Source organism: Hyperolius riggenbachi, chromosome 2, assembly GCF_040937935.1.
Source record: "Hyperolius riggenbachi isolate aHypRig1 chromosome 2, aHypRig1.pri, whole genome shotgun sequence".
NCBI lineage: Eukaryota > Metazoa > Chordata > Amphibia > Anura > Hyperoliidae > Hyperolius > Hyperolius riggenbachi.
Window position 1 is genome coordinate 303,338,956 of NC_090647.1, and position 22,126 is coordinate 303,361,081.

The following is a 22,126-nucleotide window of genomic DNA, read 5'->3' on the forward strand; positions in this document are numbered from 1 at the left end:
CATCATAATTATCCTGCCCAGCTTCGTTTGCCTCAGACACCTCCAAAACTGCACCAAAAGTAGGTACTTCATCCTCCTCCTCCTCACACGTTACGTCCATAGTGTCGCCTAACTCAGACATATGAGGTGGTGTAACTTGCTTAGTGCCTTCGTCTTGTTGTAACAATAATGGCTGTGCATCAGTAATTTCCCCACCAAATAACTCCTGCAAAGTGTCAAATGCAACGGATGTGGTGTTTGTAGTAGCGCTGGTGGCTGCGGAAGATGAGGTGTTCTGTATTAAATAGTCAACCAAGTCCTGACAATCTTGGGAGTTTATGGGACGTGCCTTCTTCTGAGCACTGTACTTTGGTCCAAGGCGGCACGAAATCACATCAGCACGACCTCGCACAGACCTTCCGGGTGGCCTTCCTCTGGGTCTGCCTCTACCTGTTTTGTCCATTTTGTCCTTATTGGGGGGGATGAAGTGAAAGGTATGCACTGACTTGACTAATACAATGTGCAGTCACACAGGTGCAGTTAACAGGTATGCACGTAGAGGTATATCACACTGTGTGCACTCACGTAGGTAGGTGGGTGCACTGAACAACAGGTAGGAATATGCAGTGATGGGTATTAAATGTGCAGCTGTCACACACACACATGTACCGTTAACAGGTACAGTGACTGGTGGTATTAAATATCACACTGCGTGTGCTCACATAGGTAGGTGGGTACACTGAAGTGAACAACAGGTAGGTATATGCAGTGATGGGTATTACAATGTGCACCTGTCACACACAGACAGGTACCGGACAGGCACAGTGACACTGCGTGCACTCATGTAGGTAGGTGGGTGCACTGTGAACAACAGGTAGGTATATGCAGTGATGGGTATTACAAATCTGCACCTGGAACAGTAGTAATTATACCACCAAGGGGCCAAAGGCCAGCTGTGACAGACTGACAGGGCTGTATATAATGCAAGTGGGCCACACAGAAAAAAATATATCTCAAGAACAAGATTAGCTCTCATAAGAGCTGTTGAGTGGTGCTTTTTTAGCAATAAGAATCAGCAAGGAGCAAGCTAAGAAGCCTACAAGAGCTTTACCTATAAGAGTCCCTTCTCTAATTACTGCAGGCACACGAGTGAGTGAAAAGCCTGACACTGCCTGTCTTTTATAAGGGGGGTGGGGCTTCAGGAGAGCGTGTAGACTGATTGGCTACAATGTGCCTGCTGACTGTGATGTACAGGGTGAAAGTTGACCTTAATGATGCACTATGGGGGCGAATCGAACTTCCAGAAAAGTTTGCGGTTCTTTGCGAACGCGAACCACGGAAGTTCGCCGGGAACCATTCGCCGGCGAACCGTTCGGACCATCTCTAGTTCTGTATACAGGTCTTCCAAACAAAGACCTGCATCCCCTGCAATTAGTACAGAATGTCGCTGCAAAGCTGTTAACAAGTCAACCCTGCCATTGCCACATAACACCGATCCTTTACTTATTCATCTGGCTACTAATAAAATGGAGAATTCTGTTTAAGATTGGCTTATTGGCATTCAAATCCTAGCACAATCTGTGCCCTGGTTACCTGAAGGATTTGTTGCAACTACATCTCACCAACCACAATCTTAGATCACAAGGTTCTAATTTCTTGGTGACACCCCCTCCCCCCGAGTCCACCTCAAAACCTTCCATTATGCTGCCCCTACACTTTGTAACTCCCTACAACACCCAATCAGAACATTGCCACCCCAGGAAGCATTTAAGTCTAAACTTAAAAGCCACTTGTTTAGTGTAATGATTGCATGTATGCATTGCACATAAAACAACATGGGCAATGCACAAGATGCAATCAAGCAGGAAATGTCACTAAAGAGGAAAAACCGAAAGATCAAGCCAGGAATAGATGAATAAAGTAATTTATTAAAAAAAATGCAAGGAACATAAATCAATTGCATGCATAAACCTAATACATTACAATAAACTAACATGCAACAATATAGTTAATATATAAGAAGTAATAGGAGAATCTCCCTATGAGCAAGTGCATTCAATATGCATACACAAGCAATCTGGAATATGCAATATAATAAAAGAGCATACATCTGCATCAAAGAGTACAATATAATCTCCCTGCAGGCAAATGCAAACTAAGCAATACAGGACAGTCTCCCTGCAGGCAAGTGTATTCAAGGAGCATACACATGCAATCTGGGATATATACAATCAGCCAACTCTGCATAAGGTTTCCATGCAGAGTAACCCAGTGTATATACAAAATGTGTGCACACAAACCCCAGAACCTGAATGATATTTACAATAACAATATGCAGTAATCGTCAAGTATCCAGGAGCACCACCAAGGCTCAAATAGAAGAAGGTGTGCCAAGGTCCTCACCCCGGTACCTGGGGGTCACACAGCAATGAATCCACAAAAGGACCGGCACCACACAGGGTTATGTATAGCTCTTCTAAAGGTTTATTGGTACAAGCATGACAGCTACGAGAGACGCCGTTTCGGCCTTCCTAGGCCTTTCTCAAGTTGCTCCATGATGACCATTGAGCAACTTGAGGAAGGCCTAGGAAGGCCGAAACAGCATCTGTCGTTGCTGTTGCTGTCATGCTTGTACCAATAAACCTTTAGAAGAGCTATACATTACACGGTGTGGTGCCGGTCCTTTTGTGGATTCAATAACAATATACAGAAATATAAGTAGAGAAAAATATAGTTTTGCGGGATATCAACCTTTTCCTTATATCACCGCCTCACCTATAAACTGCCATCAATATTAATCAAAACTGTATAGGGAGCCAGGTATTATGCAAGTACAAAGTTTATTAGTTACAAAATATTATCAAGTATTAGCTGCAACACATGCAGCTAATACTTGATAATATTTTGTAACTAATACATTTTGTACTTGCATAATACCTGGATCCCTATACAGTTTTGATTAATATACAGAAATATATATAATATACAGAATATGCAGTACTTAACCTCCTTGCCGGTTCAATTCCTCCGGCAAGGAGGCAGCGCAGAAGGTTTTTTTAAGTTTTTTTTTTTTTAAATCATGTAGCGAGCCGAGGGCTCGCTACATGATAGCCGCTGAGCGGCGGCATCCCCCCACCCACTCCGATCGCCTTCGGCGATCAGAGTATGCAGGAAATCCCGTTGAGAACGGGATTTCCTGCAGGGCTTCCCCGGTCGCCATGGCGACGGGGCGGGATGACGTCACCGACGTCATGGACGTCGGGACGTCATAGGGAATCCCGATCTGCCCCTCAACGCTGCCTGGCACTGATTGGCCAGGCAGCGCAGGGGTCTGGGGCGGGGGGGAGCGGCTCGGCGCGGCGGATTGCGGCGGATCGGCGGCAAAGTGCTAGCTGCTTGTAACAAAAAAAAAATTATGCAAATCGGCCCAGCGGGGCCTGAGCAATCCTCCTGCGCAGGTTACCCCGAACTGAGTTCGGGATAACCGGCAAGGAGGTTAAGGAAACAGGCAATGGATAGTCATACAAGCAGAATATAAACCAGGAGATCATACAGTACAAGGTAATTGCTTAGGCAGAGAATCGTAAAATTTTTGAAATTGTAAAATCTTTTAAATCCCTGATGTACATTCTGACATTTATTACATGGTACCATTTTTACTGTTGGCAGGTGATGTAGCTGCTGCATACTTTTTGGGCAGTTGGAAACAGCTGTAAACAGCTATTTCCCACAATGCAACAAGGTTCACAGACAGAAAACCGCCAGGAGTACCATGGTCCTTAGAGTTTTTTTGTGGGAGAGGTTTCACCACAATATCAGTCATACAGCGCCCCCTGATGGTCTGTTTGTGAAAAGGAATAGATTTCTCATGTAAAAGGGGGTATCAGCTACTGATTGGGTGAAGTTCAATTCTTGGTCGGAGTTTCTCTTTAAATGCTGCTGCTGGAAGGTCAGGTGACACATCTCCTCCCAGCAATAGTCTGTAACACACACAGTTCTGAGAGCAGAGCCCTCTGCTGGTGGGCAGGTAGAAGTTCTTGAAGTGATATTTTCAGAGGAGGACAATGACATCTGCTGGTGGAAAGGAGGCAGTTCATACAAGCAGTCCATAAAGTCACCAGCAGACGTGGATCGTGACATTTAGTCTGGCATTTACAAACACCTGACTATTTCCTCTGTTACACAGTCCAGCCTGCAACCATGTATTGATCCGAGACATATCTATGTGCTTTGAGTCCTAGGAGAAGAAAACCACTTTACAAATGTTATTGTATTGTATTATTGTATAGACATGAAGCATACTTGTCATTGTCTGTATGTTTCACTATACCCGATGCAGCAAGAGTAAAACATGCAGCTCTGCTGTCCCAATCTGTGAACATGGCCTCAGTCCAATCATCCCAATCATCCCAGCTTATGCCTTAGATGCCAGAGATCCAGCGTGGGCCTAGCTAAACTACAATAAATGTGTGGTTTATTTTTACCGAGACAACTTTAATAGGTTTGAGAACATTCTGTATTTAGGACATGCTGCATTTGGCAATCAAAAGATCAATAAAAGTCTTTAGAGCAAGTGGCTTACACATGGAGGTATTGCTAGAAGGAGTTGCTCTTTGCAGCTAATTGGAATTAGGTCAATGCTCAGTCCGCTTCTCCGTCTAAGAGAAACAAAAACTTAATTTGAAGAAAGAAAACTTGTAGTTTGTTTTGTTTTATTTGCAGCTAGGACAAAAAAAGTTATTAGAGTGCCCTTCAGTACAAACATTCCCTATAATACACAGACACTTCCATAGTCTGCCTCCCACGAAAAGTAAACGGAGTCAATCACGGAGTGCATCAGACACTGCATGTTGTTAGAATTCTGCACGATATGCAGCTTTCCTGTCGGCATGAGGCTTTGTCTTTGTGGGACATCTCTGGGTTATCAAGACGCAATGATTTCACAGACAGGACTTGTCAAAGATGGTCCAGATGTGAGAAGGGATAACTTGATTTGATTTTTGGCGGATGTCATGTCAGTTTGCTGTCTTCTGCTCCCTCAAGCATTTCAACAGCAGCCCTTTCTGGCTCAGTTTACAAACCACACTGTCTTCTTGACTTTGTCTCTGATTTCAAAGACCCGCTGTTGTGCAGTAACTGAAGATAAGAAAAATGATCCATTGAGTTCAAGATTTGCAAAGAACTGAGCTGATGTATGACCGTCAAATACCCATAAATGCCATCTGTTCAGCTAGATTTATACTTTTTTCATGCTTTATTTCATTTTTAAGTTTGAAAAATGAGGTGTCCCATGACTGGAAGGCATGGAGCATGTTGGCCCATAAAGCCTGATATTATGAGATAAGCAAATTGATTCATCAAGGTCAGGTTCATGATGGGACAGGCTGATATATGGCCATCAGATATCAAGCGATCCACTAGCATATTTCCTTACTGTTTTTTTTTTCTTTGTAAATAAAGAATCAGTTCTATGCATGGGTGTTTGTGTTTGCATTGTCCTCTAGGTTTTGTGGCCAAAGTCCAGCTTTAAGGTCAAATGTGCTTTATTCACATAATAAACTTTTCGTCTCCACCCACTCCCCAAAAATACAAATTGCCATATGTTTAACCACTTCACCTCAAAGGGGTTTTTCCCTTAAAAGACAGAGAAATTTTCCCCTGTCAGCGCTCCTTCCATTAATTTGCCTATAACATTATTACTACTTATCACAACAAAACAATCACCACCAATTAGGCTTTCTTTAGGGGTACTTTTTGGTAAGAATTATTTTATTCTAAAAGTGGTTTAACAGGAAAAATAAGAAAAAAATGGAACAAATGCATTATTTCTCAGTTTTCGGCCATTATAGTTTTATAATCATACATGCTAACGTAATTAAAATCCACACATTTTATTTGCCCATTTGTCCCGGTTATTGCAACATTTAAAATGTTTACCTAGTACAATGTATGGCACCAATATTTTATTTGGAAGTAAAGGTGCATTTTGCATCCATCACTAATTACAAGTCCATAATTTATACAGTAATAGTAATATACCCTCTTGACATTCATATTAAAAAAGTTCAGTCCCTAAGGTAACTATTTATGTATTTTTTTTTATTTGTAATTTATTTTAATTTTTTTTTCCAAAAATGTTTTGGGTACCTATTGGGTTGTTTAACCCCTTCACCTCGAAGGGGCTTTCCCCTTAAAAAAACAGAGCAATTTTCACCTGTCAGCACTCCTTCCATTCATTCACCTATAACTTTATTACTACTTATCACAACGAAACAATCTATCTTGTTTTTTTTGCCAACAATTAGGCTTTCTTTGGGGGGTACTTTTTTGCTAAGAATTATTTTATTCTAACTCTGTTTTAACAGGAATAATAGGAAAAAAATGAAAAAAAAAATCATTATTTCTCAGTTTTCGGCCCCTATACGACATTCTCCCAGCCAGCAGATATCTAATCTCACAAGTGGACTGCATACACCTCGAGCTTTAAGGGTTTTATTTGGCAAATAAAGGCATACACGTGTGTGGATCAGCAATCTTCTTATCTCAGCAGAGCAATAAATCTGACGTTCAACTTGCATTTTTTGGTGCTTGAGCTAGTGAATAACTAAGGTTTCTCTTAAGAACATCTATGCTATGTTGCACTTGGACAGATGACATATAGACATATGACAGGAGTAGTTACAAGTGCCAACTCTTGGCCGGGCAGCCTCTTATAAACCCGCCCACCAAGGGTTAACTCTGGATCCCACCCCTAGGGCTTGAAGTACGCTGTCCATCCCATGCTAGGCCTGTAATTGGCGCACCTGAGCCTGTGATGTCATAACCTGCACAATCTTTACTGTGGATGCACTGGAAAATGGGATTTTTCAGTGACCTGTTCCCTTCTTCTAACAAATGAATTGTTGTCTGCTCCTCAGACAGAGTTTACCCTGTTTACCCTGCTACTGCCTGGATGTCAGCACATTTGAGCTGATAAGTTGTTCTCTTGCCTCCCTCAAGCAAAACATTCTGCTAAAACCTTCAGTATTGTGCTTCTAGAAAATTTCTCTTTATGAGAAACTCTGTATATAAAGTCTCCAACTAAACCATGGTTCACTAACACTAATAGGTGATTCTACAATGCAATAATCTGATCCATAAGATCGCTTCTTACACAGCTAAAACCTGAAATAACCTTCCCCAGTAGTTTCTTTCCCTGACCTTGTTGTCATAAATGCAAGGGAAACACACCTATTAGAATGAGAACTCTTCCTATCCTTCCCACTTTTCTTGTCCCTAGTGCTTACATCCAAATGATCAGATGCCTAGGCAAATCCCTTTGTGTGTTTTGTCCAACCACATAGTGATAGGTATGTAAGAAATTTAGAATAAGAAGTGTATTTATAAAGTGATGAGAACATAAACGTAAGGCACAAATTCTCTAATATTAAAAGTAACCCCAGGTGAAACTGATTCGATAAACAATAGCATTTAGCCTCCTACTCCTAAAATGTTTTTTTTTAGATATCCCATGTTTTTATTTTATATTTAAACATTAAAAAATAGATTGAGTGTTTTATTGTCTCTGCTCAATAACAGTCTATAAAGTGTCCCAGAGTTAAAATACACAAACTATTGACCTTTTCTATCTTTCTCCTGCCCTCAGAAATTATATTCTGCCAGGAAAACTCTTATGGCTGTAATTTGCTTATCAGTGAGGTTTGCTATATTTATGTCATGGTACCAAGAAGACAGAAGCTGTTACTTACATGCCTGAAAAATTAACTCTTCCAGGCAGCAAAATAAAATAAATAAAGCAGTCTGCTAATTAATATGTTTTGCACTGTACATACACGTTTATCTCATCATGTCAGATGTTGCCTCGGGGTCCCTCTAAAATAACATGGCCCATACACATGCTTAAAGAGACACTGAAGCGAAAAAAAAAATGATTATATTATGATTTGTATGTGTAGTACAGCTAAGAAATAAAACATTAAGATCAGATATATCAGTCTAATTGTTTCCGGTACAGGAAGAGTTAAGAAACTAGTTGTTATCTCTATGCAAGAAAAGCCATTCATCTCTACGACTTTCAAAGTCGTGAAGAGGGCTGTTATCTGACTTTTATTATCTCAACTGTAAGTGAACTAATTACTTTTTCTCTGCCAGAGAAGAGGTCATTAGTTCACAGACTGCTCTGAAAGAATCATTTTGAATGCTGAGTGTTGTGTAATCTGCACATATTAGAGAATGATGCAATGTTAGAAAAAACACTGTATACCTGAAAATAAAAATATGAGGATATTTTCTTTGCTGCTAATCTTCTAGTAATTATTCATAGTACACAACCAATTCACTATATCATATATTTTTTTTTTCGCTTCAGTGTCTCTTTGATGCTTAATATAACTGGAATTGTGAAACTTTATTTTATTAACTGCATGCTCATTGAGGGCTTTTGTTATTGAATTATGTGTGCAGAACATCCTCCATGCTTATAAAAAGGATTTTGTAGACTGTGCTTTTCATCCGAGTTACACTTGCAGAGTATGCAGCATTAGCATTCACTGCACATCCAAGCTCTCTTAATCACTAGCTGTTAGTGTATGGTTAAAGCTTGGTGATAGACATGGGACATGCATTTGTTTCACTTAATTGTGGGCTTCGGATGGATGAGCTGATTTAAAATGAGTTTCACCTTAATGTGTGGAGCTGGTCATGTGGCGTAAACTATAATCAGGGTGATATTTTTGCAATCACATAGGATAAATTGTGTGTGGAAACAAAAGAGTGATTGATACGGAGCACATACTACTTTGCTGCCTTTTTATTGTGACCTGTTTTGTCAGCAAGTTGTTTCATAGACACAATAGCACAACTCTGACCTTTAATTTACCACTGCATGCATCTCTAATGGCAAGTATAGTAATGGGGGAAAAAGTATTTGCACTGTTCATGATTTACCCTCTTATGACGTATTTACACAATGAATGGTTTCTGCATTCTGATCTTTATGCAAAATGTAATCATAAGCAAAGCCAGTTTGTGATTATTAAAAAAAAATAATAATACTACACACACATTCTGTAGGTATTTTGTGAAAATATATACCTCACCAGATATTAAAGTACCCCTGACCCCTCTTTAGAGCAGCACACTTTTAGTTTTCTTTTAATTTGCTGCGCTGTGACATACATCACAGTTCCTTTCTTCCCCTTTAGTGACCCCCACCAGCAGAACGTCGAGGATGGGTGGGGAGGAAGTGTCAGTACTTCCTCCTCTCTGCCAGTCCTCAGTAACGCCCCCCTGTACTCACCGTTATTAGTTCCTATCTGCGCAGAGCACTGCGGAGCTGTGCTGTGTGTGGTCTTGGCGTAATTTATCTCAGAATGATAGTGTACTAATACAGCTATTAGTACACTATTGTTCTGAGTTAAATTACCTCTGGACTCCACACAGCTCCGCAGCGCTGTGCAGATAGGAACTAATAGCGGCAAGTGAGGGGGAGTTACTGATGAGGGGCAGAGAGGAGGAAGTACTGACGCTTCCTCCCCGCCCCTCCTCGAGCTCTGCATTGCGGCCGGGGACAGGGGAGGCGCTATACGGGGAGGATTGTGCTGTGACTCTTAAGTCACTGCACAGATAATAAAACAGCATTAAAAACATTTTAACTAAAAACAAGTTCAGGGGTACTTTTATGTTACAGAGTACCCAGCAAGCTCATGGTGAACCAGATCTCCTCGTTTACCAGATATTAATCTGATACCCCTGGAAGATGAGAGGGAAGAACAGTGGATATGTCATAACTCAATCTGTGGTGAGTTGCAGATGGCTGGAGATAGAGGACAACACAGGTGGCCGCCATGATGCTTGGCATTGTGTTTCTCTGCGATTTTCCCCGATGCAATTGTAATTCCATTCATCAAAGTATTTTGTTGGGATTTTTTTTGTTTGTTTTTTAATGGACTAAAGGTACCCACACTGGGAAAGCTATGCTAAATATAATTTTGCCTTCTTAAAGAAAACCTGAACTGAAAATTAAAAGTCAAAATACATACACAAGTCATACTTACCTCCCGTGTAGTCTACTCCTCAATCTCTTTCTCCTTTCCCGCATCCTGCTTGTCCACTGTGATCAAGGGAATTCTCCGTCCTCCATTTTGAAAATGGCCATTACCCCATAACAGCTTTCTGGTCAGCACACTGTTAAACTGTAACATTGCCCACTTGAGCCATAGGGAAACATAGACATTACTTGGCACATCAGTCGTCCTCTCAGCTATAACTGACAGCAACTGATAAATAACTGACAGCAACTGATATACTTCAGTTCTGACAAAATGTTGTCAGAACTGGAAGGGATCATTGTCAGAAGAAAATGGTGAGCTTCTGAGAGGAACTGATGGCAAGGTAACTATGTAATGTTCATTTGAAGTTACCTCGTGTTTATTTTAAATAGTTTTACTCAATACAGGTTCCCTTTAAAGCAGATGTTTGCAAATTTGCAAATATTCAGCTTAACATGAGCAAGAAGGCACTCCAATAATAGATCACCTTAATTCAGTGAGTGTAAATAAATCCTTTATGTTCATGAGATGTCATTTTCTGATTCCGGTACACTGTAGCACATCTATCTTTCAAGTTCTACTCATAGGCCTCAATTCACTGAGCTTAATAACTCTTTAATAACTCTTCTGAGCTGTTTTACAGTTATCACAATTACACCACCATGGTGATAACTGTAAAACCGCTCAGAAGAGTTATTAAAGACAGGAGTTAAGCTTAGTGAATTGAGGCCATAGACACATATCAATGCCAATATTGCTTGAAACAGCTGTCTGCAAGTTGGATTCTATTGATATCTATAACTGTAAAGCCAAATCTACACAATACGATTCGATTACGATTCTATTTACAATCTGATTAAATCCAAAATGTCCGATCGCCGATTGGGATTTGTTTCGATATGCCATTGCAAAACAATGGCAAATCAAATTGAATCGAATCGAATACTGATCGAACATGTCAGATTTAATCGGATCGTAAATAGAATCGTAATCGAATCTCACAAAGAATCATATCGTGTAGATAGGGTTTAAGATTAATAGATTATAAAGCATGCTGTACACTAGATATATGCCCAGCTTTTCTGAGAGATAAAGTAATTATTTGCATAATTAATCACTGAGCTTGAATTGATCATATTCTGTTCCTTTTAATATTAAATGTTTTCTTTATTTCATTAATATTCTGTGTAAAATGTATACCAATTTTATTCTTGCTAAGGAACTTAGGATATTGGTGGATAATACAAATGCATGCAGTCTATGTGTAGTTCAGCAAGCAAACAATCAGGTAGTAGATTGCTAATCTAAAATTAATTATTTTCTCAGTTATGGAAATGGAACAGTACTGCTTTTAATTTGCCGGAAAGCGACAGCCTATTATTAGTAGAGATATTTTTAATTAGAACCTGCAGCTGAAATTTAGAAATCACTTTATCCTTATCGCACCAAGTATTGCTTGACCCTGACTTTTGTATGAATGCTCTTTCAGCAGAACAAGTCAGAGGAATTCCCTGTATATTCATATCTTAGTGTGCTTAAAGCCATAGTTCCGGCTTAGTTTTTTTTTCAAATTCATACTGTGTGATATATTATAATATTGTGTGTGATATATTGTATATTGTGTGTGATATATTATAATATATTATAATTTAAAGCACACATTGGTTTATTTGTGACACCAACTCCATTTTTCTGCATTATTAGCTTTTTGATTACCTGGTTGGCTGGGTTTCCTAAACTGTCTTCCTGTGTAAATGTCAGATGCAGTCAAGATAGATTGAACAGCAGTCTGTAAACCAGCCAAACTCCTCCCCATCCCATCATCATCCACATGAGGTTTTCAGGGAAGAGCTCAAAGGGTGCACCAGTGTGTCCTACACCGTGTAAACACAGCAACCAAAAAGTTATTTTTATTTTTTCTTCCTCATATAATCTTAATCTACTGGATTTACTGAGTAGTAAAGCAGAAGCGAGAAAACTTTGGTAAATTAGGTTAAAAACGTCAATGTTTTTTCTGCCAATATTCTGCCCAGAATATGTACTAATTCTATATTCTTTTGGAACTACACAGTCACATTTGAAAGGGCAATGCAAAGAGCAGGACGCATGTTGTGCAACAAAGCAAGCAGTTAGATTTATGTTTTCTGATCACACATGAATTATGTTAAGCTGTTGTGGAATTTGTTATTTTTTTTACCAAATATACCAAAAAAAAGTTAATCTGTATGGTAGCTGCGTTTGAATAGTAAGGAACATTGTTTATACTAGGTACGATGAAAGTGAATGAATACTTTCATCATTAATCAATTGTGTGTCTGGAACATTTTTTGCCATTGAAATACATATCCAAAACAAATATTAGCAATAGGGTGGATACGCCTGTAGCAGGTCATTTGAGTGCCCCAGATGTGCATTGATAAAATGGGCACCTTGTAGACTTCACTTTTAATTATGACTGCAGTTGCACCCAGCAGGTAATTTTGGTGTCGGCAGCGCCCAATAAATATCGTAATTAGGTGGCACAGATATGGATTCAGCGGAGGGTGAGTTTAGTGACAAAGACGGCGCTGATATTGGCGGATATTAGAGGGTCAGTTAGGGATAGGCATCAATAGAGAGGGTAAGCATGAGAATAGGGTTGGGTGTAGTGATAGTAAAATTGCCAAATTACCGCAGTCCGCAGCCCCCTCTTCAGATGTACACAGATAAATTAAAGAGTAATAAAGCAGGTAACCATACAGCTCACACTTTTCTGTGACTGGCTGGAGAAACTAAAAACCTCCTTGTTTTCTGGAATTTCTGGTTAAAAAAAAGGATGTGGAAGACCTGAGTAGGCAGCTCTCTGTGTGTGTCATCTGCTTGCTAATGGTCATTGCTGAGTTCTCCTGAGAATCAAGGACTCTAATCTATAAAGCTCAACACTATGTAAAGTAACTTTGCCTGTTTGAACTGTATTCTTATTTCAAAGTTAATAGTTTTGAACCTACACTGTGTGCTATCTTTTAATTTGATACATTTTCTATTTTTTTCGTTAAATATCTGTACACTGCACTTTTAAACATTTGAAAAGGTTTGAACATCCATATGGCCAGATCACTATACGCTGAAATGTAAAATGTGTTGAACTTTAACTCTGCAATGTTACTATATTTTACTGCATTTGCAACTCAGTTTCACTGGGGCATATTCAGTAAACTGCAGTAATATGAACAGCGGATTTAAAGCCTTGTGCATGATAAGTACAGTGTAATGCAATAATACTACTAGGTTAGTAGGGTTTATTGCAGGCAATAATAATATCTTGCAAAATGCAAATGTAAATCATGCATAACAGATGCAAACACACCCAACTGAGACATGAGTTGTCACTGTGCATTATGTATATGTGTAATGTATTACTGGGTATTATTAAAGACTGGTAATTATTTACGCATGGTAATGCTTTGTGCATCTAAATACCATGCACAGGCCGGATTTACCATAAGGCACTGTAGGCACATGCCTACGGGCGCCTGATAATGAAAAGGTGGCTCACTCCCCTCCCCAAGTTCCTCCTTTCAGTCTTACCTATGCAGAGTCCTAAGCAGAGTGTAAATGAGAGGTTACTCACCCGGGTGTTGGCATTCCACTGACCAGATATCCCCTCAGTTGGGGGCACCTCTAGCTACTTAATACTGAGGATAGCTATGCCTACCTATTACTAAGGGTCACCTGTAGCTACCTATGATGGGCAAGGGAACTAAGAGAGACGAGTGGTCACTAGGCCTGCCAGCACACTTGTGGTGTGGTTCGGTAGGTGTTTGTAGGTTCATGGAGAGCGAAGTCTAGGGGTGCCAGGACATATGTGCCTATAGGCTCCTGTGATGTACTGTAAATCCAGGCCTGACCATGCATAACATATCTACTACTTACACTTTCCCTCAGTTTAGTGAATAAACCCCACTGTGTCAGCAGCACAGCAGTAAGTGTTGCAGACAAAGGATACCCAAGGATTAAAGGATACCAAAGGAAAAGTTATTCCTACAGAATGAGCTAGCAGGTGTAGGCAGCATTCCTTAAGCCCACCACTCCTCCCGGTCACTTCTGTCCCTCTCTGATGCCTCGTAAATGCCTTCATATGTCGAGCCAGGTCAGCCAGGTTGTGTACTACTGTGCAAGTGCTGGCCAAATAGCTCATGTTTGTGATCATGCTCCCATGGCTAGGATTGTTTTGCACATGCGCACAGCAAGTCATTACACACACGGAAGCACGATTAAGGACATGTAGAAAGTAGATGGCTGGTGAGGCTTCAAAGCCATGCAATTAAAAGTATTTATTGTAAATTCAGCATACAAGGCATACCAAGATTTGGGGGTGCAAAAACAGAGGGCGGTATTGGTCTTAGTATGCTTAGTATGCTGAATTCAAAATAAATCATTTAATTGCATGGATTTAAAGCCTCGCCTGCCATCTACTTTCTACATTGATTGATCTACTGCGGGAGCGCATCTAAAAGGAGTATTCAGCTACTGTTACTGCTGGCTGTTGTGTCTAGTACTGATCTCATCACTCTACACACTCGGCGCCAGGCACAGGCACAGTATTGCTCAACCTGGGTGATCTGGATGACCTGGCGCAATGTTTGTGGGCATTTATGAGGCAATGGAGGGGGACAGAGGAGAGCAGAAGGAGTGGTGGGCATGTGGATTGCTGTCTAAACATGTCTGCTCCCTCCATTTGTAGAAATTACTTTGCCTCAGGTATCCTTTACAAAAGGGTAAGAACTACTGTTACACTGCTGATTTGGTGTGCCGGTCGTGTGTCTGCTTGGATAGACATGGTGGCACATTTGTGTGTGGTTGCTGGCAACAGTTAACTGTTTGGTTAGCATAAGGACCCTCTTGACTGGTTGGTGCTTAGGTTGTCCATCATGCTGGAAGAGCTTTATGTAGGGTGCAGCTGAAAGGATTAATGTGGTTGGGAAGTGGGCTTGCAGGGGTTTAAGATGGCTATGTTTTGTGGCAGTGCAGAGCTCTGCTTAATATGTAGCCTTACTAACAGTTTCTCTTTTCAACAATCCATGATAGGACTGCAGTAAAGGAAACATGCAGAACGAAGGGCTTTGCCACCAGATTTCTCTCAGCTCAACTTACTAAAGCTGACACAGAGACTAATATATGAAGAGTGTAAAACTAGGCTTTCATTGGCTTCAATTCATCAAGGATTACTGCATTTGGTAATAGCTGATTTTTTGGAGCATTTTGTAAAATGTCAATTCATCAAGGCTGTTACCACATAACAAGCTGAAATTACCGAGCAGTGTGGTAAATTACCAACTTGTGCGGTAAACACCTCAACAAAAGTCAGCAAATGTCAATTCATCAAGATTGCAGCGTGCGGTAAAGCCCAGTATCAAGTTCAATGATTACCAACAGCTCTGGTATGTTGAAAACAGTGCGGGGACTGTGAGGGAGCCATAACTCACAGAAGCAGAGAGGGATTACCTATGACTGACAGGAGCACTGAGCCATTAGCATCAGCCTCTGTCTTCTGCAAGTCCCTGTGGTAGGATGCAATGCCTTCTCGGGAGGGTCAAGCTTTTCTACTCCCAGGCAGAGCAGAGGAAAGAGAATCTGAACAAAAGAGGTTTCCCATGCAGCCCTTTGGGTGTTTAACCCTTTAGGTTCCTGTTTGAAGATGCAGCGGAGTTAGTGGGGAAATCATCAAGCATGGCACGTGCAATGTCTCTTGCAGTTCATCTAAATAAAATGTTAAGAAAGTCTAAGGGACAGATTCAGAGGGAGCAAAGGCAGTATAACAAACATTAACATTCTAAATTAATTTTTGGGATGCCTTTTACTTGTGTAATGCCGTCACTGCAGGAATAGCATGTCACAAAACAGAGACAACTACACACTGCTCTGCTGTTACCAAAAACGTTTTTGTGAATTGAAGCCATGGGTTTCGGTAAATCACCAAACTTCTACCGCACCTGTGAAAATCTTGATATCTCAGCCAAAAAAAAGTCTAAAATACCCAATGCAATATTTTCCCGAATTGTTTTTTTTTTTTTTTTTTTTCAAACAGCCCTTGATGAATTGAAACCCTTTTGTGACATTAAAAGGATTGGTACTTTCCCTGAAAATATAAAGAATTAGGATTTGTAGAAAAACAGCTCCAGTTCTTGATGAGGCTCAATTTAGGCATGGATTGCTGCAATTTTCCCAAATCGACAGACTGCCACACGCTAACAGAACTGAGGGGCACGAACGAAAAACAGATGCCTTTTAAAAACTGATCCGTGCAAGTTTTTACACAGATCAGTTTTTCATCCATGCAAGTGTGAACTGGGCCTTAGGCTTTAATATATTATGTTGATTATGATGTTACTTTGGAAACTATAATATGGAATGTACTATTGTTATACAGATTTATTATTTTCATTTTTATCTCTGGTTTCAGTCAAAATTCCAACAAGAAGAACATACATAGATCCCGACACATGTGAGGATCCCATGCAAGCTGTTCACTTGTTTGCAAAAGAACTGGATAACTCCAGCATAAAGATAGAACGAATACTTGGCACAGGTATGTTCCAACATGTTGTTAGCTCTGCATCCCAAACACTAGCACGGTATCTGGGCAGCCTGCCTACATTAGGTGAAGCCAACATTGGGGACAGAATAAAAGAGAACCAGTTTTCATAATTGTCTGTAATGGTGGGAGAGAACATGAACACATCTCTACTGAAAAAAGTGCTGGCTATTACAGAATGTAGGGGCTAGTAGTAGGTATGAGCTTCTAAATTCTGCAGATTTCCAATTGCAGCATTGTAAATAGGCATTCTGAATCAAATTTTGAATGCTGAGTGAAATTTTTGCAGATTTCCAATGGAATTTCCAAAATTAAATTATAGTGAATTCTGCCAACTACTGGGGTTAATTGCAAAGCCCCTATGAATGCAATCTTCACCAAATGTGTAAGGTATCTTCAGGAGAATAATGGGAACAAGTGAAAAAAAATCCAAAAAGACTGTCGTTTTTGAGAAAATGGATTTTGAATAAAATGTTTTTTTTTTAAGCTGCGTAAAATGATGTTTTTTTGCACACACTTTAACACTTAAGCACTGTATACACATTTCATACATTTTAAGAAAAGCAGACAGCATGGGGTCCCCACTTCCAAGTCTCTTTAACCCCTTGTCCCTCATGCAGTATGGGATAGCCAGATTTCTGAGCCCGGACCAGGTGGGTCTCTGCAGCCTGAGCCATACCAGCACCACATGGTGTACGATATGGGGGGGCTCTGGAAGAGAGGACCGGCCAAGTCTCCCCCCATCCTTTAGAACCCTTGTCCAATCCATGGACAAAGGGCTCTTACTCACCTCCATTGCTCAGAGGGGTTCATAGTGGCATCTTGGATTCCTCTTTAAGAAGGGTCCCCCAGATATCTCCCCCCTCCCCAGGTGCTTGGAACTAAAGTGTATGCAGCAAAAAGTCATTTTACCTCGTTTAAAAAAACTAAAAAAATTAAGTATTCATTTTAAATCAATTTTCTCAAAAACTACAAGATCTTTTTGAATTTGTTTTCACTTGTTCCCACTATTCACGTGAAGATACCAGACAAATTTAGTGAAGATACCATTTATGGGGGGTTTGCAATTTACAGTGGAAGTCGGGAGTATTGACAAAAATGTAATTTAAGAAATGTGCTGTTTGGAAGATGTCAATAAGGATGAGTGCACAAATGTGAAATTCCTGTTAAGTATAAATGAAATATTGACTCCTTTGATTTTGTAAGAATAGACCCACTCATTAATATGGTCCATATACGACTTCCGGTACCGGCGCCCGTCATGGTGGAAGTGCGGAGATAGAGCTCCGGCTGGCCGCTCCACAACTCAGCCCAGATCCCAGCAAATAGCCCGCCGTCGGACGCATCAGCATACCCCGTGCACAAGGGAGCCCTCCTGCAGTGACAGGTGCCGCGCATGGAGCGTTACCTTACGCGGCTAGAGCACAAACAGCGCCGAGGGCAGGAAGGGGAGACACCCAAGATGGCGGGCGGAAGATCAGCAAGAAAAGCTGCAAAAAAAAACACAGACGCTGACTCCCAGAGAGGTGAAGCCAGCTCAGAGGAGGAATCTGATGGAGGAGAACCACAGGAGGAAGGTGCACACCACTCACATCTGCGCATCAACTACAAAAGGTTAGCGGAGGAGGTGGGGAAGGCCTTAATGCCAGATCTGCAGGCCACTATTCAGGACACCATAAAGAAATCTTTGCAGGGCATAAAACAAGACCTGCAACAGCAGGCCAAGCGCATTAAAGGTGTAGAACAGCGAGTAAGTGAATGTGAAGACGACTTAAAAAAAGCTAATACCACCATACACTTCGCAAAGGACAATGCAACAGTACACGCCCGCATAGAAGACCTTGAGAATCGCTCCAAGCAAAACAATATAAGAATAATCGGCCTTTCAGAAGACGTCTCAGAAGATCAGCTTTTTAACATCTATGCCATAGAAATCCCTACAGCTTTGGGACTCCAGGTACCCATAAAGGTAGAACACGCTCACAGAGTAGGTCCGCTGCGCGGCAAGAAAACACGGGCCTCGCCCCGCATGATAATGGTCCGCTACCTCGACTTCGCGGATAAGGCACGGCTGATGGCCGCTTATAGAGCAGCAGCAAAAGACCTGGAGATACGTAACTGCACGCTCCGTCTTTTCAACGACTATTCAGCTGAGGTATCCAAAAAAAGGCAAGCCTTTGTACCATCGTGTAATACCTTAGCCAGCAGAGGATTAAAATGCATGCTTCTTTTTCCAGCATTAATGCGCGTGATTGATCCGAATGGCAAGCAGCTAACCTTTTATATGCCAGAAGAAGTCCAAGACTACCTTAAACAACCACAAACGTCTGCACGTTCTTCTCCTGCTAGAAGCCAATCCTCGTCCAGAGAAGAATCTGATTGATGATATCGGCTGTCTATAACCTTAAGATGGGAAACTTTTAACGCACCATTCTGGGCAAGTTCGTGGAGTATGAAGCTTCGGAGCTAGGTGAAAGAACACCATCAGGGAAGAAAGGAAGTCCCCAAACGGGAAATGTTTTTGTTCCCCACAAATGTTCTTTTGGTTGACTTCTTGCTTTTATGCTTTCCTCTGGTTTGAGGAAGTTCTACAGGGGGTTCTAGGGGTTTTGGGGTTTAAGGGGTGGGATGAGCCTACACTGTGCCTTTATATGGGAAATAATACTGTTATTGAAATATTGGTTGATAACTGCTTGCATCTTCGTTCAGATAGTATCGCAACATACGCATAATTTCATGGAACGTTAAAGGTTTGCAATCTGCAGGCAAACGCTCACGGGTACTAAATCACTTGAAGAAATTATTGCCTGATATTTGTCTACCTTAAGAGACGCATCTAGATAGTGACCAATTTAAATTCATGAGGAAAAAATGGGCTGGGGAAGTATATGGGGCACCAGCAATAAATAAAAAAGCGGGAGTTCTGATCCTCCTACACAAATCGTTACAAGTTCATGTGCAAGGTTGTGATGCTGACCCGAATGGAAGATGGGTTTCGTTGGTCCTTAAATTTTCTGCAGACACTTTTAATATCTGGAACATATATGGTCCAAACGAACAGAACCAGCCCTTTTTTGATTATCTAACGGCAAAATTAACTAAGGTAACCACACCTAATCTCATAGTTGGGGGGGACATGAACTCGGTCATTTCAACTAAGGAAGATAGAAACCACCCAAAGATTTTAGACAGATCCCATGACAAAAGATTGGACATACTTCTAGAAGCCACTAACCTGATAGATGCCTGGCGTTTTCTCAATCCCACATCCCGGGAATATACTCATTACTCATTTAGACATAAATCCCACTCGCGAATTGATTTACTTTTAATGAGAGAAACTATTCTAGGGAGATTGCGAGATGCCTCAATACAAGATATGGTCATTTCAGACCATGCGCCAATCACATTGGACAATCTCAGATACAATCCCGAAAGGCGACAAATTTATATGGAGATTTCCTTCGCAATTATACGGAGATGAAAACTTTGCCGGCATGTTGAAAGGATGGTGGCTGGAGTATGTTGAGGACAACTCTTTACATTTAAATAACCCCACATTGCTGTGGGAAACATCCAAAGCAGTTCTAAGGGGCAAAATCATGGGCTTGTGAAAAAGAAAAAGGTAGATTTCAATAGAAGGTATGAGGAAGCAGTGAAACTGGTTTGTGATGCTTATACTAGCTATAGAGCTGATCCAACAGAAATAAATAGAAAACGATGGATCGAAACCAAACTAGAAAGTGATACATGGTTCAGGCTGAGGGAAGAAGCACACAGACCTTACGTAAACCTGCAATATTACAAACATGGTGGCAAAGTGGGCAAACTTTTGGCCTCCCTAGCAAAAAAAACGTTCTCCACACGTAAACCAATTGCAGTTAAAAATGAGAGGGGAGTGCTTGTTCACCAACCGTCGGCAGTTTGCGATATATTTGCAAACTTTTATCAGCAACTATACTCCTCCAAACATCAATCCCAGGCTGATGTGCAAACTGTATTAGAAAACATACCACTAAAAAAGTTAACTGAAGAAGAAAAATCGGAATTAAATGCAGAAATCACTTTAGCAAAAGTTAGGGCGACAATCACATCCTTGGCACTGGGCAATGCACCAGGACCTGATGGCATGTCGTCAGAATACTTTAAAATCCTCAAAGAGGAAATATGCCCGGTCCTAGTTCAAGTGTTCAATAAAATTCTACATACAGGGTAATACCTCCCTACAGGACATCTAGCGCACATTAAAGTCATCCCCAAGGAAGGAAGAGAGACAGAGCAGGTGGGCTCTTATAGACCCATCTCGCTAATTAACATAGATGTCACACTATTGTCCAAAATAATGGCCAACCGCTTAGCAGAAATTATGCCTCGCTTAATCCACCCCAATCAGGTGGAGAGCAGCAGTATCCAATGTTCGTAAGGTGTTAACGGTGCTGGAGGAGGTGAGGTCGTATCCTTTAACACATCAATCAGCCGCAGTGTTAAAGGGACTCCGAGCTCTGTTTAAAAATAAAATTTGAACTTACCTGGGGCTTTCTCCATCCCAGCCCTGGTCGGGACGTCCCACGCCGGCCTCCTGGCTCTTCTCCCGGCGGCTGTCCGCATAGCGCGGACAGGCCGGGCCCCCGGGCGACACTGGCGAGTGTCGGGGCTTCTTCTTCCTTATACGTCACGAATGACGTCACACGCCGGCCGCCGCGCGTCATGACGGCGGCCGGCGTGACAGCATGGCGCATGCGCGATTAAACCGCGCATGCGCCGTGCTGTCACGCCGGCCGCCGTCATGACGCGCGGCGGCCGGCGTGTGACGTCATTCGTGACGTATAAGGAAGAAGAAGCCCCGACACTCGCCAGTGTCGCCCGGGGGCCCGGCCTGTCCGCGCTATGCGGACAGCCGCCGGGAGAAGAGCCAGGAGGCCGGCGTGGGACGTCCCGACCAGGGCTGGGATGGAGAAAGCCCCAGGTAAGTTCAAATTTTATTTTTAAACAGAGCTCGGAGTCCCTTTAAGCATCGATGCCGAAAAAGCGTTCGATCAGGTGGAGTGGGACTGGCAGTTTGGAGTTCTAGCCAAACAGGGATTTGAGGGCCTCTTTATTAATGCACTGAAAGCCATGTACTCTGCACCAAAAGCTCAGGTAGCAATGCCTGGCTTTCTTTCTAACTACATAGAGCTGGGAAGGGGAACCAGACAGGGCTGCCCCCTCTCCCCGATCTTGTTCAATTTAGCTTTGGAACCCCTTGCAGTCCTACTGAGGGAGCGCCTGGGGGGTATCGCAGTGGGAAATAGGTTAGTCCAGCAAGCACTCTTTGCGGACGACATCCTTCTCTTCTTATCAGACCCGATCACTCAAGTCCCCATAGCTTTAAAAATAATTGAGGAGGTAGGTAAACTATCAGGTTTCGTCATAAATCCCCAAAAAAGTGAGCTAATGCCTCTGTCCTCCAGAGCAAGTACAACTGGGTGGGCCTCTTTGGAGGTTAAACTAACCACCACAACCATAAAATATCTGGGCGTGAACT

General features: G+C 41.6%; 1 protein-coding gene across 1 annotated transcript in view; it reads left to right on the forward strand.

Annotated features, from left to right (window-relative positions):
* EPHA10 (EPH receptor A10) overlaps positions 1-22,126 on the forward strand; it is a 766,354-nt gene that overhangs the window by 692,079 nt on the left and 52,149 nt on the right. Inside the window, exon 10 of the mRNA XM_068269039.1 lies at positions 16,471-16,596. Within this exon, the coding sequence (XP_068125140.1) occupies positions 16,471-16,596 (126 nt within the window). The remainder of the gene's footprint in view (positions 1-16,470; positions 16,597-22,126) is intronic.